At 36.4% G+C, this 19,690-nt stretch overlaps 1 protein-coding gene across 1 annotated transcript in view; it reads right to left on the minus strand.

The window, feature by feature from the left end:
• HCN1 (hyperpolarization activated cyclic nucleotide gated potassium channel 1) overlaps positions 1-19,690 on the minus strand; it is a 181,515-nt gene that overhangs the window by 68,040 nt on the left and 93,785 nt on the right. The window contains exon 3 of the mRNA XM_017730194.1: positions 2,607-2,825. Within this exon, the coding sequence (XP_017585683.1) occupies positions 2,607-2,825 (219 nt within the window). The remainder of the gene's footprint in view (positions 1-2,606; positions 2,826-19,690) is intronic.

A 19,690-nucleotide genomic window follows, 5' to 3' on the forward strand; every position in this document is an offset into this window, starting at 1 on the left:
AGTCTCAGATACGTGAAATATAAACGATTTTTATCTGCCAATATTTTAGAAAATATGATGACAAAATAGGTACCACAAACAGGTTTTTGAAATACCCATTTATCTAGTTTGCAGAGTAAAGAAAAATAAAGAATACTCATTAGGAATTTATAGTAATGGCTTATAATTCTCATGCTATAATCAAAGATTTATTTCAGAATATGATTAAACTATGAAAAAGCAATGGTTAAAAGTATACAAACAAGTCCATAGAGTTGTAATAGCTGATAATATTTATCAGGGTCCAGGGTCTCAGAAACCAGTAGAAAAAAAATTCTTTATTCAAGACATCCTTTATCTCTAGCACTTAATAACCAGCATACAAATAGATTCCAGAAAATAAGAAACATTTTTTCAGAAGTGTAGAAATATGCTATTTCTGGCTCATTTGTTAAATTTCTGATTGTCAATGTCATGCTATTTTTTTACCTCAGAAGTCAGGAAACTAGTAAGAAGTAAAAACAAAAGGAAAAATGAATGTGTTGAGAGTTGCAGGAACTGAAAAATGACAGATATTTCTATGCTAATGTTTAATGAAGTGTGTGCATAAAATCAGAGAACAAACAAACTAATAAACAAAAAGTTTTGTTTGCCGTTATGTGAAAAGATGAGAAATACAATACTGCTTGACTGCTGCTGGGTTTTAATTTGCAAAGAAAGTGCAAATGAGAACTGGCTTTACTGAGCACAGTTTAAAATACACAGATATCTTTACCCATGTACTGTATTTCTGATGCTCAAAACATTGTGATATAGTGCTGCAGCCAGCAAGGTCTGAGGATAATGATTAAGATGAGATTTCAGGTGAATAGTAACATTTCTTGTGATTTCTTAAATCTGTGTATATGTGTGTATATATGTTGACCCTAACCTCTAATGGAACTGCAGTAATACTTCGTGTCCATTGTTATGATGGTTCTGTCCCACAGCTTCCTAGAAAGGTCCCATTTGGATAAAATCACTTTCCTTTCTGTTCACAGAACAGAATAATAAGCCAGTTGGGTTATGTAACCTACCCGAATTAGCCCTTTGACATTATACTGAGATGAATACGGGGTTTCACACGGTCACTGACAAAACTCAGATTTTGGTTTTAATGATCATCTCTACTCTCTTTCTAAACCTCTCATTCTCACTTATATTTTATACAGCATGTGAAATTTCTTGCTTGCAAACTTGTTTTGAACAGCTGTTTTGTCAGCCAAAAGCTAATTTTTCTGTCACTGAACTTACAGCTCATCCCTTACCTCTTCCTCTGCCTCATATATTGAACCCATGATCTTGTTGCAATTTGAGCTCTACAAAACTGAATATAAAGCCTTCTTCACCCACACATTCTCATTTCATCCCTCTTTGCTTCCTTGTAAAGAAAATCCCCCAATCCACCCTACTTTTTCCCCCCCTCTTTCTTGCCCAGCAAATTCAGGTGTTTCCTCTTCATCCCCAGCAGATGCCAGAGTCACCCTCTCTGCTATTTAGTCTCTGCCAGGTTTCTCCCTCAGGTTTGTGTTACATCATACTGTGATTTCTGCCCAGTTTGCCTTTCTGGACCTTGTTATGGACATATGCCAAATACTATTGCTCAGGCTGTGTATCTTATTTGCTGGTGTGAACTCTGATTTCATTACTTTGCTCAGCTGACCTCTACCCTGGCAAGGCTTCTCCAGTTCCCCATTTACTACAATAACAAATTTTGTCATCTTTTAAGCACCTCAGTAATTCTGCATATTCTTTTCATCCCTTGCTGTGGCTTTTTCTGATTCTTTCTTCCTTATGCCATCATTGCTAGCTGTGTCTTCCAGTTTCATACCACCATCCACACTTGTCTCTGATTTTTATTACACCTCTGACAGTTTTAATTAGTACTTACTCCAGAGAGCTCCCACTCTTTATCCATTCATGTCTTTTTAATTCCAATCTCACACAGAATAAAACAACCTTTTACTTCCTGCTTCATAAAGAACTCTCTTCCACTAACCTTTCTCTACTTTTCTACCTTTGACCACAATTCTTTTTCACCTTGGCAAGGACCCTACAGGCCATGGATTCACATGTACACAATACTGTTACTAAGCAAATGAAGACCTCTTCTGGGCACTCCTCTGGGGAAGTTATAAACTAATTGATATGGTCCCGTCCTCATTTAAAGGCCATTCTTTTTACATGTTCAAGGGTGCTCCCTGAACAGCACTCCAATGGAATGACAGGAAATTGTACAGACATGCCCAAGCTACCAAGATCAAGGCCCTTGTTCAAGCTACCTAGGCCAAGTACCTACAGAATGTAGCAAAGGGATACAAAGCGAGTCTGAAGCAAGGGATAGAGTTTTCACAGATGAGTTTAAAGGAAGTCGAACATCAAGAACCGGCGGCTCTCTAAGCAAAGTAGGTTCCTGCAGAAATATACTGAACTCATGGAGTGTTCTGAACACCTTGGTGTTCAATGACATTGGCCACAGGATTCAGACTGTACTAAATTATTTCATGTAAAGTCATACCACCTTTTCACGGTTAAAACATGCCATTAATCCATTTCAGAACTTATGAAGTTATGAGACAACGAGTTACCTTTTCTTGATATTGCCGTCGCGAGGAATCCAGAGACTGAATGAGGGCAGTGGCATGACCAACAAACATGGCATAACAAGTAGCCCCCACAATCATACTCAGCATCGTTATCCAGAGGTCGGACATGCTGACGGGGGCGCGGGCTCCGTAACCAATGCAGAGCATATGGCTCATGGCTTTGAAGAGTGCATAGGAGTACTGCTTTCCCCAGGAATCGTTCTGCAAGAAAAGAGACAAGTGACTGAGCCTGCGAGCAGCTGGAGAGAAAATTACATTTGTACCTGTTTAGTGGGATCATAGATTGCTGACTCTGAAAGAGTAGGCTGGTAATCTATCCTCTATGCTTGAGAACAGATATTCCTTCTAAATTAACTGTTAGATAAAGTATCAGAGATTTTGTCGCACTGAGATGAAATAAGATTGACTATTTTTAATACATTATTGTATTCTTAAATGTGGGTGCTAGCCTAATTGCAAGGAGACTAAAGGTCAGCTTTATTTTACAGCCCATCAGATGGATTATAAAAAGCTGAGTACTCAGACTTATCAAGCACAATAAGGTGGTATTTTGTTTTAATGTGTGTGAACATACTCCTATGGCTCTATTTCTTTCCTTTTGGAATTGTCAATTAACACACGACCATATTTACCTTACTAGCTTCCTTTCGCTTTTCAAGGACAGAAAAAGAAGTTATTATTTGTTGTCATGTCTGCTTATCCTGATTTTTCTTTTTGTAATATTGTGTTTATACTGGGATAATCTCAATTGAAAAGAAGTGTGTTTATTTTCCATCATAGCAAACCTATGTTCATAGTCATAATCTGTGAAAGTCAGCTCAAAAAAAAAAAGGCAATGCCTAGGTCCTGCACTTCTGATGTGTAGCTACCTCTTCCCAGTCTCTTTGATAGATCAGAAGGGCATGACTTCTTGCTCACAAGCTTTTAAAATTGCAAAGATTTTGGCAGCATTCTCCCTTTAGCTTTACATAAAGACGTCAAAGGGGCTGTTCCCAGCAAAAAGCAGGCACCTCAACACATTCCAAAAAGCCCTGGTAATCCCTGTCCGATTTTTCTATTTTCCAAGCCAAAAGAATGAAACAAGAACAGGGAGACAAACAGTCCTTACAGGCATGCAGTGCACATAAGAAAATACAGTATTTACCACAAAAAGAACGGAGAACAAATTAAATAAAGAAGAAGGAAGAACTGGGATGACAGGAGAAAGATTAGTCTGTTATACAGTATAGTGTCTACTACACAGGACCAAAAATAATAAACTTGTTAACATAAATCTCCAAACCAGCAGTAGCATTTACATATAGAGTTTATGTGTGACATACCAATATTTGTGTCTCTGTTTTACCAATACAAGCTTTACTCAAATGCCCTAATTTCTCAGAGCTGCAAGCTTGCTCTCTTGCCATCTAAATGCCAACATTACTAACTATCCTTATGCTTTACATCTATTAAAATGCTTTTTCTATACCCCCTATTAGCCTAAATAACTGGCAACAGAAAATAAGCTGCCAACTGTTGTATTGCAGATGACATAGTTACTACTTTTTCACTAACATAATAATTTACAAATTAATGGTTTCTCTGTATTTAACACTTGTTTCATGTTGTAAGTCACATCTTTTCAGATTTGTGAGCTGTTTGTTGATTTTTCACAAGTTAGAATTTTGCGTCATAAAAATAGCTAAGGAATAGGTTTTGAGTGTCTACACTTAAAAAAGAAAAAAAAGAAAAAAGGAAAAAGATAGCTGGAAGGCAGGGAGGTTTCAGTAACTAATAAGGAAGTAAGTTTCCTATTGTTTTGGTCCTTTAAAAAATACTCAAAAAATGAAAGAAGTGAAGAAGCTTCCCTGAAAAACCTCAGTTTCAGGATTCAACTACCCAGTCTGAGCACAGAAGCTCCTTGCTGTTGGGGTCACTGCAGATATTCTAATGAAAATTCCCTATTTCTCAGGAAAGCAACTTTAAAAAGTTAAGGCACCAGTTATTTTGAAGATCTTTCCTTCCAGCTGGAATCAAACTCCTTCAGTAGAAATAATTAATGAGGAAATTGTTAGAGACCCATATCAAATTACTTAGCAGTTGTGCTTCATGTAGATTACATTGGAAAAAGCAATAAACTGCATGCTAGATGAAATATACCTAGGGTTTTTCAAGGCTACAAGTAGTGTTATTAAAGCCACAGTATCCATGAGGCTGTAAGATCAAACCTTCAGTTCATGTAGGGCTCTGTAAAGTGGATCCTGCTCCTAGATTTATTAGCATAACTATTATAATAATTAAACAAAAATAAAAGTTAATCATGATCCTGCCTATGAATATTTTCTATCAAATCCATAGTGTGACAAATCACAATTAAAATACTTTCTATAAAATTTTATTTTTACACCAAAGTCTCTGAGTTAATCTAAACACTAATGGATTTTATTTCTTGACTGAGATACTTTTCAAGTCTGTGAATCACAGTTTTAAGTAAAATATCATTGTTTTAAGAAAGAATAAGAAAATGGAAGTGAGGAGCAGCAATAAGAAACAAAGTACAAAGAATGTTTTCTACTAACAGGGTAACAGGGTGAGTGAAAAATAAAGTAACTACTACTAAAGAAGTAGTACCAGAAGGGAATAAGTGGGAATAAGAGAGCTGTAAAGACAGAAGAGAAATAACTAAAAATGTACAACAAAATAAACAAACATACATTTAACTACATATCTGCCCATATATACATATATATATATGCGCCAAAGTGTGATCCAACACCTCAGACAGTCACAACTGCACCTGAATCCAGAGTGGAGGTCACAGCCATCTCACATGGCCATTTTTTTATACAAACAGCATCAGCTTTTTACAGACCATGCTACAGGCTAGGCACATTTCAGACATTCGTGAATGGAAGGTCCTGAGCAGCTGGTCCTTAGACAGGTAGAAAGGCTTTAGGACAAGGAGAAAAAAAAAGTAAGGACTGACAAAGCATCTGAATTCAGCTTGGACGGTCTGAAGATTTTGTTGTTGAAAATACTTGTCAATGCATTTTTGTTTCTTTTCTTTAATAACGATGGGTTCTTGTAAAATCAGGTGCAAAAATTCGTCTTTTTAGTTTGTCTGTGGATTTTTTTTTCAATACTGGTCAACAAATACCATTGTGGAGGGTACAGATTTCAGTACAGTTATTTGTGTTGTTCAGTGATTGATTCCATATATAAACCACTTAAAAAGAACATTGATTCTAATGTCAAATCCTATACATCATGTATGTTACAACCAACGTTACTAAATTAAATAATAATTATTTATTATTTTCCTAATAATGTTGTATAACCTAAGGGTTTGGCAGTAGTAACACTAACTTTGTTTCATTGTGAGGGGTGGGAATTTTCCACAACCTTGTTCCAACATGCTGCTCTTTGCTGTTCAAAAGCAAGGTGTGACCATTTCTCTGCTACTGGCATACAGTGATATTTTTTTTAAATAAGTAGTTTTGCACCTACATCATGAAATTTTTACATAACATATTCACAGATGTTAATAAAAGACTTAATAGAAGTCCATTCTATGAAATAGAAAATCCTGGTTTTATACAGGTGTCTTTAATACAATCTTAAATATTAATATCTATATAAATACACATAAACTGTTTCCCCAAATGATAATATTCTGGTTTTAATGTATAGATTAAAAAACCCCAACAACAACAAACCCTCTACAAGCTGAAAAAATGGCCTACCAATTAATAAAAAGGGGCCTTTAATTTCTTAGTTGACTATGAGTTGATCACTGTCTCAAGATTAGCAGTAATCAGTTTAAAAAGTTTTAAATTAAATTACATTCATTTGGAAAACCTATTAAAGACTGTAATTTTGAGAAATACCAAAGCTGTTTATCCAAGGATTGATTACATAATCTAGCTTGATGACATTAGGAAATCCTCACATTTCTGACAGAAATGGTCACTGATAATTTACAATTAGTGCTGTAACTATATACATTAACTTCGCAGTTATCCTGAAGAATACATTACTTCCAGGGCACTTCTGGTTCTTAAAAATCCGTGTTGAAACCTTTTCCTTCACCAAAGGATGTTATGGTTTGTCCCATAATTTCACCTAAGACTGCTAGAAATATCTTTTTGTAATATTAACTTTTCACCTCAAAAGAAATAAATCACAGATAGGCCACACAGCACCTTCTAAGGGACAACAATAAAAGGCAAATTATTTTTCTGAGGTGATTAAGAAAGGGTTTCTATTTTACTGTTATCTATGGAGGTTTTCATCAGGTAATTTTGTTGTCATAAGACAAATCAATTCCACTCCCATACTGTAGTCATTCCTGGAGGCACAGCTTCGCTTCCCTCAGCCATATCCTTGCACTGAGATATAGATTGATTTAGAAATCTCATACCAAGGAGACTACTGCACAGACAGTAATGGTTTCCTCATTTTTTTGCTTCGGTCCCTTTTTTCTTTCACGTTACAATTACTGCAGGTGTCACAGAAATGGTTCTGTCAGTTTGCAAGGGCATGCTTTACAATCATGGAGTAAAGATTGGCTTAATAATTAAGAGAGATGGTTTCTACAAGGATTTTGAACTCATCCTTAGTCCCCCTTTCAAAACTGTAGTAGAAGTGGGGAAGTAGCCTCCCTCCCTGAAAGAACTTGCCTTATGACTCACACCTCAGTCTTTCACGCTCACCATTGTCTTTAGGTCCTTTTGAAAGGAAAGGAAGATCTTAACCAGACATAGATAGATAGTCCCTATCCTAGTAAATTAAAAAGTATCAGAAAGCATTCCCAAGCTCTAGAAGTTGGTTCACACAGTTTCACTTTTAAAAATGCCCCATGTCTTAACACTGGCCCCACAGCACTTTCCCAAGCAAGAGCAGTTGTATTTTGGAGCTGGTGTAGGGGAAGAACCCTTCCTCCTAGGCAGCTGGCATGCTGGCTTGTCCTGTGCTGAAACCCAAACAAGATTTATACTACAGACAGAGTAGGCAGCTCCTAAACAACTAGTCCCAATACCCATCGAAAGTGAACACTTTAAATTTATTTATGACAACGGAGGCAGCTAGACAGTCCATAAGTAAGCCCTCTGGTTTTAGCATTGTCATGGGAAGCCATTGCACAAAATGAATGTAAAGTTAGGGTTGAAGAGGTTGAAGAAAGCACAAAGCATCCTTGCCTGCATGGTGGAAGAGGCTGTAACACAATAGTGTCCCTGAGGAAACACCTGCCTAAAATCTGGAGGACACAAGCTACTGCTGGTCAAATTTACTGTAAAAATTAGTCTTTTCCATCAGGAATTCAATTAAACTGTATTAATGTCTTATATAGCCATGAGTTATGGCTATATACTTATTTGCAAGTTATTATTATCAACTGGTTCTAGAAGACTTCTTACACTGAAGAGTTACTTATAATTTAACTAATCAAAAGGCATGCTAAGAAAAGGCTATACATGCATGTTAGTGAAATTTTTACCAGGTATGTGTGACATAGCTAGCAAAAAGGCCGTGTGTTTCCTTTCCTGTGTCACCTAGTTATGTGCACATAATACAACAATACAACTGGGCCTCTGTATTGAATCTGTCATTTCCTCAGTAATCCAAATGCATACATTTTGATACAGATTTATGGTTTGCGTACTTTTCCATCAGGAAGCTGCACAATTTTCTGCCTCTGGTATCATACAGTAACTTAGAATTACACTTTAGTTAAAATCTCAGACAGGAAATTGGAGCAAAATATCATCTCAGCATTTCAGCTTTTAAAGAAGTTGTTTGAATTTCCAATGAATAACCAAGTAGGCCAAGGGGAATGGTGTCCACTATTTACTGTTTCAAAGCTCATGCAAATGCAAAACTACCATGTAAAACCTCTAGTTCTTATCACAGCTATTACTATTGTGAATATCTTGCTTTGTAAAACTAGTAAACAAAGGCAAGGTGGGATCAGACTTGGAAGACTAAAAATCCCGGTGTTCTAAAATTCTTAAGAAGTGCAAGGAAGAAGAGTCTATTTTAGGAAGTGTGCAAGTACATACGATTTAAAACAGAAAAACCCTGAATTGGTAAGCTCAGTGAAATAAGCAGATGTCTTCAGAAACTTCTGAACATTTCTCTCTGCTGATACGTGCACAGATAACAGATGGTGTAAGTGACTCAGCATATACTTTCAAGAGCAGTACTAGCAGGAAAAAAATTAGAAATTGTTTGGCATTGCATTCCACAGGAAAAGTGTGACTGGAGGAGCAATGACTAAATATTATATATTTACTCTGTTCAGAGTAGTTACATGACTTTGCTGTCATTACAGCTTGTTCATTTTTTGGTGCTATGTCTTTGGCACTAGCCATCAAACAAAAACACTGTGGCATGGCAGATCTTTCCTTTTATTTTGAATATTTTTCCTGATGCAGAAAAAATCAAACATTAATCTGTGAATACACTCCCCATTAAGAGCAAGTAGCCAGCGTATCTACTTGTGATCACCTAGAAAGGATGTAAGGATGAATAATTTTCATTGTAGTTATAATAAGTGTGACAATTCGTAAACAGCAGAAGGACAGATATTTGGTTTATGCATAAAGCCTGTTTTTTCACATATATTTGAGTTACTGTTCAAACAAATAGGCCCATTGCATTCAAAAGGATAAGATATGCTCACAATCTTGTAGGGGAGGCTTCCCCATAGGCTGCTCAGTACTGCTCTTCATTCCTTGTATCTGTGCATAGTTAAGAGGTACAGTAGTGAGTTTTTACCACTGTAAATATAAAGTTACAAAATAATAAATTAAGTCTTACGTGAAAAATACTTTTTCTGTTCTTTTGCCTGTGAATCAGCTCACTAATGACTCATCCTTTTATCTGGTCATTGTGCTCCCTTAATGGAACCCAAAAGACTGAAGAAATAACATTCCATGGCAAAGGATTATTTTAATAAGAATTTTAAGGGAATTTTAGCTTACAAAGATGTTAGAAAGCTTTTATGAAGTTTAGAGTAAAAATATTAAAAGTAAAAACTATATTTTCCAACATGAAAATTTAACAGTGCTAGAAAACATTCCCCTATTATGGAATTTGACTGTCTATACAAAACACTTTTTCAGAAAACGGTGGGTTTGGCTCAAGTCAATTAATACCCTCCAGAACAGCTCCTGAACCAGCCACTAGCCTGAGAGTTAGCACATGTTTACCTGAGGCCCCTTTGCCTTGGTAAGTAAGAAATCCAGTTGCATGGAAGCAGGTTGTGGAAGCAACTGACTCCCAGGAGAAAAAACAGATGTGGTCATATTTAATCTATATATTTAATCTATCAGTACTGCCCCCTCATCAATCAGTCAGTGACCAACTAAGGGATGAATACTGGGGAAATAATTCTTCCAAATTGTACCTGTTACTTCATCTCTCCCCTACCTCCTGGAAAAGCAAAATCAGAGTGCAGGGAAACAGACAGGCATTTTTAAAGGATTTATGTTTCAGTTCCATAAAGAACTCTTGCAGGATGTGAATTGCTTCTACAAGAGGGGTGTCAGGGAGCTCTAGACTTTGCCAACCACTGGTGACTTCTTTTTTATACTCTGTTTTCAAACTGGTCATCTTTAGCATAAATTGCTGCTTCTGGAGAGCATTCCTTCTCCCCTGATTTGAAATTAACTTAATTATTACATAATGTATTTTTAAAAATAGTTTTTACAAATGTTACCACAGAAACTGCAGATGTTACCATGACATTCTATAGTGAACAAAGCTCCTTGTTGAAATGTATCAAATGAATTAAAAATCTGATCAAGGCAGTTGGCTTTTGTTTTCCTTTCTGATAATGCACTCAAATTTTGATAATGTTCAAACCACTGTGATTTTTTAGCCCAAAATTAACTTAAGTGCCATTGTTTACAAGGGACTGACTGGAACAGTTATACATTGCCTGTAAATGGGAAAATATGTTCTAATCACAGTAAGTATTGTGTGGTTACAGTAAGTGATTACAAGTGTATCTACAGGTTTCTTCTGGGCAAACAATGCATCCTAAAAAGAAACACTTTCTTACAGGAAAAAAAGAAAAAAACCACCAATACAATGGCATATCCAATAAAAGAATACATAAATCCTGCAAGATAGCATTTTTGATGAGCAACTTTGTTCATGAAATAGCTCTGTTCAGGAGAGGAAAAAACTCAGTGTGTATTAAAGACAATGTACCTCTTTGTTCTGCTCCTTTCATTTGGTGAACGGAGCTGAATATAATGTAAAACAGTTTATTTAACAAGCCTGAAGTATTGAATCAAACCATTTATGAAATGCTTTTACAATGCAATCACCAAGAAAAGCTTTGAATTTTTAAGAGTAGCTATCAGATAGTCAAGAATAGGCAGATGATAGTGTGGGCTTAATATAGAGCAGTTCTGGGAAACAGTTGAAGGAGTGAAGTGACATAAACCTGACTTGTGACTCCATAGTGTACGGCTTTATTCAAAACTGTTAGGAAGGATCTACACCATCACAGACAATATTTGCAACCAATTTAGGAAAGGGAACTTGGCAGAAGGAACTCAACCTCTCTACTATGTGAACAACTCAGACTAGACAGCAAATTATGTGAAGCATCCAATCCTAAATAAAATGACAAATGGAAAATTATGTAGTTTCGGAAGTGGACACTGAGCTTTCTGAGTGCTGCCACCATTCTCTTTGAATCAAACTGATTTTGAAGTTACATTTAAAAAAGGCAGGAAATAACAAACTTCACGAATGGCAGAAAACTCTATCATTAGGAAATACCTAGGCAAACTTGATACATAACTTGAAAAGTACATAGAGATGCACAGAATAATAGTATCCCAATGCTTTCTCACTAAGAATATTTCAAAACATTCAAACATTTACCAAGACACACTTTCCTCCTTGTTCTATATACAGGCATACTCTAGTTAAATATAGTTCCTTTGTAAATATTTTTAAGAATGTGTCCTTAGGGGAAAAAAAATAAAAATAGTGGATTACAGTAGATTAAAATGGTCTAATATAATCTACTCACAAGGAGTCTGAATATGTTTTAATCTGCTTAAAAATCAATCAAGGTGAACCAATGCTACTTTGACACAGAGAATCACCATAAGGGTGGGATTGGGATTTGTGAGTTACTGAATGTAGTGCTTTAAAAACCAGGGTTTTTTCTCTAGCAAAGTGGCGCTTCATACCACATAGGCTAATTCAAGTATCATTTTGCTTAGTCTAAGGATATAATTTTTACCATTTTTTATTTAAGTAATGTATTTTTTAAGGCAGAGGATCATTGCTGGTTTTAAGCATTTTTTTTCACTTAGCTGGTACTTTTTTTGTCAGTTTTTCAATAAATTTCCTAACCTGATGCCTTTGAGACTCTAGGCTGCCTCTGGTTAGTTTACAGTTCTTCAGGAAATTACCTTACTAAATATCTAAGCCCTCAAGAGGCTGTTCTGCATTTTTGGTAAACCACAATCCTTCATCAAGTACTACGTCCTACAAAAAGCTGTGCATTATTTTATTAGGCAGTAACAGCAGGAAGCAAAATAGTTCTGCAGCTGAAAACCTATTTTGGCTCTATGAAAAGAACAAACCTCAGTGTCGAAGCAAGTAGGCTGAATCTAGGTCAGAGGCTTTTTTTTTTTTTTTCTGAGAACACATCTGAGTTTCCTGATGACCTTTTCTTAAACTCAGATGCCTTAAAACTGCAGGTGCTTACTAGAGTCTGCAAGACTTTCAAGGTAATATAATATAAAGGAAAATTATTTAGCAGCCTAAACACCACCCACAAAATGAGGTCTAGGCATTAAAAAAAAAAAAAAAAGGCAAACTTAGTGACTCACAAATATTTAATTTCCCTCCCCTAGCAAACAGCATTTAATCTAGAGGAGGTAAAATCATGGAAAAATATCCTGACCTTTGGGGTATGAACTTTGTATTCTGAGGGGAAGGAAGGGGAAAATGCTACTCTTTTATTATCCTTGAGGGAGTTAACAGAGCACTTGAGTGACCCTGTAGCATTCACCTAAGAGGTGTGGAGCAACCAGGTCCCAGTTCCAGCTGTAAAGACAGGGACAACCCTGTACAGCCATCAGTCAATGCCCACTTGGTCCCTCTAGGCTTTCTCAGGTACAGTCACCCCAGTGCGGGGTGCAGCATCAAGAACAGCCACCAATTTCAGCTTGAAACTGACAGTATGACAGTATGTCAGAGTCATGATCCTGGGACACTGTGCCTGTGCTTCTGGACAAATATGAACATGCAGTCAAAAATGACTGGGCAGACTACTAGAAGAAACACATACTGATAGCTGTTATACACTTGGACACCAGCTGAGTTCCTCAGCTTCAAATTTCTGAAAACTGAAGGAAACATCACCCCATGCTCACTGTGGTTTTCCTTCCTGGGCATGTACTCCTTCCCACCCTTGGAAAGGGAACAGGGAGACTGCAAGCAGATACTCTGCTGGTCCCACCCGAATGAACTCCCAATAGCTCAGCCATTAACTGGGACACATTCAGTTTGTCTTCACATTCCTCTTGTTTCTCTGTCCAACTTTCTACCTGTTTAAGCAAGTCCAGAGGAGGACCAAAAATATGAACAAAGGGATGAACTACCTCTCCTATAAGAACAGGTTGAGATAGTTGAGATTGTTCATCCTGGAGATGCTCTGGGAAGACCTTTTGGCAGCCTACCAGTACTAAGAGAGGGCTTACGAAAAGGAGGGAAAGGAACTTTTTAAAAGGGCATGTAGTGATAAGACAAGGAGAAACGGGTTTAAACAGAAAGACAGTAGTTTTAGATTAGATATTAGATATATAAAGAAATTCTTTACTGTGAGGGTGGTGAGACACTGGAACAGGTTGCCCAGAGAAGCTGTGGATGCTCCATTCCTGGAAGCAATCAAGGCCAGGTTGAATGGGGCCTTAAGAAATCTCTTATACTGGAAGGTTTAACTTTTCTTCAGCCAACTTGCCCTCTCACAGTTCCATAGCAAGTACTTATGAAACAACTGTTTCATCCACAGAGTAATGGTAATGCCGTTTAATTACTTAGAAATGCATGGAACACTTACGGGATACCTTCATAGCTACAACATAAAAAGTAAGGAAGTCTCTTGCTGTAATTAAGAGTTAAACTGCATCCTTTGATTACAGGAAGATCTGCAAAATTATCCTGCAGAGCTACTAAAACATCCACCTGGTGAGTGGCTCACAGGAATCCAGGTTCCTCAACAGCTAGATACTGAGGATGAAAATGCTCTCACAGAAACAGGTAAGGCTGAGGCAGATGGCCCAGACCAGAGAACAAACCCTGGGGAGAGGCCAGGCATGGGATGTCTAGCACAGTTGCTTGAGGGAGAGAGGCACAGCAGGAACACTGCAATCCTCAGTGATGGAAAATGAACAGAAGAGTAAAAGTGGATTGCATTTTTTTATTGTTTCACATGGATGTCTGCAATGACCAGTGGCTCCATTTGTCCAGAGTTTTGTTTGTGAGAACCAGCACTAAGAGAGAAAGACATCCCAAAATTTCAATTCAGCTGACGTTGGGTACTTCACTTTGATAGCTAAGTGAGTTGGCAGGTCTCCCTAGGCTCCCTATACAGTCAGTAAAAATCAGACTTCTACAGATGGTGATTCAGCGTAGAATGTTAATGCAGGTGTTCTTTATCACCTCCAGGGGAGAACTTCTCTTTCCATAAGCTGCCCAGGATCCTATTCAGCTGAAGTTGCATCCATTATCTTCCTGAGCTTCCCTACTGGGCATACCTCTGTTTTCATGGATAGACTTGACACCCCATTTCTTCCTAGCTCCAATACAGTGGAGGAAATAAAACTCCCTGCAACAGCCTCTTCTCTCAAGCTCTGGTTTTATTTTATGATCCAAGTTTTTCCTATTGCAGTTGAACTTTTCAGTCGGATCAGGACATGAGTTTGCCCTTGCAAGTCTGACAAAAGTCAGTGGGGCTCTGTAAGAGGTGCTGCAGATTTGACTCGGTGAATTCTGTTCCAGCACACTGGCTTTAATATAAGCATACTACAGTGAGATGGTATCATAAACCACAGATGGGAGCAGGTGAGAGACAAAAAAAGACTCCTAATGAGAACAGAGGAATGCTTAGAATGCAAACATCATAATTATTTACTTATATGGATAAAGTTATACAGCAGAGAGCACACAGTGAGAGAAGGAGTTCTTGGATTCAGGGCACATATTTGTATAGCCATATATTGAAAGTATGACATTTACTTTGCTTGAAAAAGGTTGGGAAAGATATTAAACTGGAAACATCTTAAAGGACTCAGATTCTAAGGAAAATAGCATATATTTACCCAAAAATTGCATTATCTAACATGCAAATGGTTGGAAATCTTTCTCATCTAGAAGCTTCATGATAACTGGGCATGTGCTATATTTCAAGATTGATTTTAAAAATCTGATAATCCACAGCATATCTATTTAATATTAAGTAGAATCAAAAGAATAGCCTTTTTCTTTTTTTTAGTTTTTTTTTAGTTGGTTTTTAAAAATAAATGGAACCATTCTCTTCAGACAAGCTCAGTTAAGCTTTTGTTAAAACCAGTACGACAGCAATGTTTGAGTATTTTAATAAATCTAGCAAACCATGGCACTCAGCACATATATGGCACTCAGTCTGAACAGCGACAAATAACAATCATTTGTTTTTATTGCAACCATGATTTGCATCCTCCAAGTACACGGGTCAGACAAGTTAAAGCTGAGTTACAAATAAAAACAGTTTAACAATTCCCTCCAAAAAGTTACCGAGTGAAGCTTTCATTTCACTGAAAGTTTAAAATGGTCTTGAATCTAATCTCTGAATCTAATTTCAGATCACATGGCTACTTCTTCCTTCTGAAGTTTACATTAAAAATCCCACAGTTTTTGTTAAAAAAACATAAAATATAGTAAAGTATTTTTCAAATCCAACCTTTACAGTCAAAACTGTGAAAAGGAAAAAGATCGCTCAGTGGGAGGAAAGTCATCAGAGGATATACATCAAGGCTGGTTTCAATCTTCAAAACAGCAAAATCCCATGCTTTTTATGCTATTTTTTAAAATAAAATTTAAAGTCATTATTGATTAGAAACATACATTATATTGTATGTGGGTGTGTTTTTAATTGATACCATGCATGCTTAGTTTCCAATTCAGATTTTGCATTCAATATCACCTCTGTAAGTGAATACTTTAAATTTCATTTTTCTGTCTTTAACATTATTAATGAGGAAATTTTTAAGAATGTTTTCTACATAGTCTCTAGTCCATGTATTTTCTGTATGGGCAAGCAGTGAGCACTTTCTTATACCAAGTCTGAAAGATTTTAAAAGCAGAAGAGTAAAAACAACAAGCTTTGTTAAATCCTAGAAACCCTTCGTCTTTTATTTATCTGTACACATGCCAACTTTATGTTTCCTCATGTTGCAACGGTGAGTGCACTGGCTCATGCTTAGGAAAAAACCCAACTTCTGCTTCAGATGTTCTATTTCTATTTAAACTGTTGCATCCTTTCTATTTCCTCCCCATATCACTCCTCCCCATATGCGGGAGGATTTCCTTCACAAAAATTCAACAAAAGTGGCTTAGATTTAGTATATTTTATTGATCTGCAAAGCACATTTACTTAGGAGCAATACACCATTTAGTCTGAGGGCACTTCCTCTCGGCATTTATATGTATCCTATATATTTATATATCCTTTCCATAAACAGCTTCTTTGTCAAGATACAGACTGCAAAAACCTTGGGGAACCTCATCCTTACTCCTTCATACAAGGAGTCTTGCTGCATGAGTAAAGCCATGACAATCAGAGTTAGAGAGTAACAAGAAGGTAAAAACACATTTCAATATTCTGTATTGCATCTGCATTTCATACGGAGAGATGGTGGTACAGGACAGGCAGCATTTAGGTGATTGGCATGGGTTATGAGAGCTCATACGGAGATACCAGCATAGGTCCAAAAAAATTCCAGGGCCAAATCTGTCCTTAACCTACTGGAAAGGTAGCACGCCTACCCACGAGGGTACATTTCCAGCGTGAGCTCTTGCCTTTTCTCATCACACAAATCTTAGTTATATTTTGCTCCCACCAAAGGTTTTTACCATGGACGATAAACTTAATTTCTGAACGCGTGGAAAAAGCTATTACAATAAACAGGAAATTCCCCCAAATATTCTTCAATCAACATTGTTCTAGCAACATTTAGCTGAGTTTAGATTTGCCATAACTTTTCTAGTTATGGCAAATAACTATGGCAAACTTTTCTAATTATCTAAGAGATCAATTTTAAGTCTTTTACTATTAGAGATAAGCATAGGGATATTACATATTACTGCAAAGAATGACAAATGAATGGTACACCACCTTTATTCCTGACCAGTACCCAATTACTCTTTGTAAAACTGAACTAGCAATCTGAGTGTACTCCACTTGAAAACACTGCTACTAAGTAGGCAGCAGTTCAAAACCAGTCATGTTAATTGCCTCCATATCTATACCAATATAGATAATCCTTTTTTGATTATATGTACTATTGTCAAAGTGCCAGGCTACCCTCAACTACAAGCTAATTTCATCGTCTTCCAAATATAAAAGATCATACACAGTAACTAAAATGATGTGATGGATTAGAAAGGGAACATGAGTCATTTGTGAAGAATATGGGCATTATTTTCTTACCTCATTCAAATGCCAGTTACTGGCTTTCAAAGAGATTGTTTCAGAGAAACTCTCTCATGTTAGCATCTCTCATGTTACCAAATTACAAGTAATATTGTGCTATTAAACAAGGCCTCATAGTGTTCATCTCTCACTGCTCCAATCCACTTCACAGGAGACTGTCAAGAATATTTTGTAATAAACTCCAGCCATTCAAAACAAAGAGAAAAAATTAAGGTAATATCAATAATGTTTTTATGAAATTTGGAGGAAAATGATTTTATGTTTGCAGCTAAATTAGATAGGTTGGTTTTTTGATAAATACTAGGGGTTTTTTAATGATAATATTGCTTTTTTCCTCACACGAGGAAAAGAAACCCACTGCAAATTATTAAATGTTGCATATGGGCCAGAGAAAGTCTTACCATAGGGCGTTCTTTTCCTTATGCTATCAATAATATCTCCAAAAGCATAAATGAAACAAATATAAAAATCTAGATAGGAGAAAGAAAGCAATATTTAAAGGGCATTCAGTAATTAAAGCTATTGATACAAAAAGTATTCACTGCTTGCTCTTACAAGTAGTATGTAAACATCTATACACACATCTAGAAGATATTCAAAATTTACTCATTAGCAACAACATTAAGTAAGATGCTGCTTATTACAGAGAATATAAAATTTTTCCTATACAAAATCTTCTCTATCATTTATATTAGATTAAATTTTCTGAAATTTTTAGATCTCTATTGGAATTAGTTCAGGTTGAGTCTGCTCAAATGAGTATATTTGCAGAAAGCAGGAAGAGCAGGAAAGCAAAAGGATGAGAGCAATCTTAAAGAAAATTATCCTACATTTTTAAAACAGGCAAAATACATGCAGCCTACACACAAATGAGTTGTGTACATCCCTGGTCTATATTTATAAGCAGAATTGGCAAAACCATTTCAGACATGAAGGAAAATTAGTAGGTTAGAACAAATGGAAAAAAATATAGTGTCATGTATTTCCTGCTTTTCCCATGTTTTGGTAACCGGAAATGAATGCAAATTGAGAATTCCAGTTTTACAGGGAAGCTTTTAACTTCATTCAAATTCAAATTAAAGGGAAAATATGAAATATTAAAGTTTCCATGGAGTGGGGCGAGAAGTTCAGAAATAACCACATTTAAAAAAGAAGCATTATAAAACCATCTTTTCTCTCTCTGGGATTTTGGGAATCCAGATTACAGATCCTACAGACTACTGATATAGGTCCGGTAGACACAGACCTGTATCTCAAGTTTCTCATGTATCAGAGTGACTTGGTTTAGCATTACGTGAACCAGAACAAAGTATTTTCCTTTGATTTTTTCTAATGTGAAATGTAAGCATTCTAAATGTGCAATTTAAGATGGCCATTTTTTTATGCCTAATTGCATCCCAACAGAGACTTCTCTCCAGATGTACTTTAAATATTAGAATGAGTCAGATGTTGAATAGCCATGTGTAGAAAATTCAAATTTGATATGCCAAAACCCAACAGTTAATAGGAGTAAAATCAGAGCTCTTGAGAAAATCTGATTGTGATAATGACCCCTTGACAAAAATATGCAGCTTGTGCAAACCACATTTTTGTGCAGTCTTAAATCATACAGATCAAGAATTAGACTGCGCATTTTAATTAAGGTTTGCAGTTAAAAAGAGGAAGATTTACTGAAGAACAGCTGTATATGAATGGTATTCATCTGGATATATCTGCACTGGATTTATTCTGGGAAACCTGGTCTGGCATAAATATTCCAAGAGTTCAGTTTTTGGATACTCCAATCACAAGAGAAAAGGCCATCCATGAAGAGCTACTTCAGAATAATGGTTTCACATTTATATTCCAGTTCAAACCAGAGTACCACTACACGCAGAAAAACATTTTAAATTTACAGAGCAAAGTAGACTGATCCAGCTCCCCCCAGAACAAAGGGAATACTTTCTTCTACAACAGAGAGGTGCTTACAACACCTCCTCAATATTTACTCCAGGGCAAATGTGGGATACAAAGTCCTAAAACATGACAGGTCCAATTTATGTTTTTACTTTAGTTCACATTTTTTTGCTAAAGAAATGGCTTATGGCACACTTTATGAAGTCTGTTATTTTTCCCTCGAATGTCTATCAAACACAACACTAGACTTCACCACATTATGTGCAATTTCTTGTATTCTTTCCAGTGTAAGGCTTACATAAAATATTTTGCAGTTTATAGTTACCAGAAATCCCTTCACAGTATAGTGCAGCATAAGCATTTATGAGTTGTGTTGATGTTGGGGTTTTAGGAGCTCTCTTGTTTTTTTTTTTTTTCTGTTAAAGGAATTTTCCCCCTTTGTGTTGCTAGGGGAGAAAAGGGC

Source organism: Corvus brachyrhynchos, unplaced genomic scaffold, assembly GCF_000691975.1.
Source record: "Corvus brachyrhynchos isolate BGI_N302 unplaced genomic scaffold, ASM69197v1 scaffold42, whole genome shotgun sequence".
Classification (NCBI taxonomy): domain Eukaryota; kingdom Metazoa; phylum Chordata; class Aves; order Passeriformes; family Corvidae; genus Corvus; species Corvus brachyrhynchos.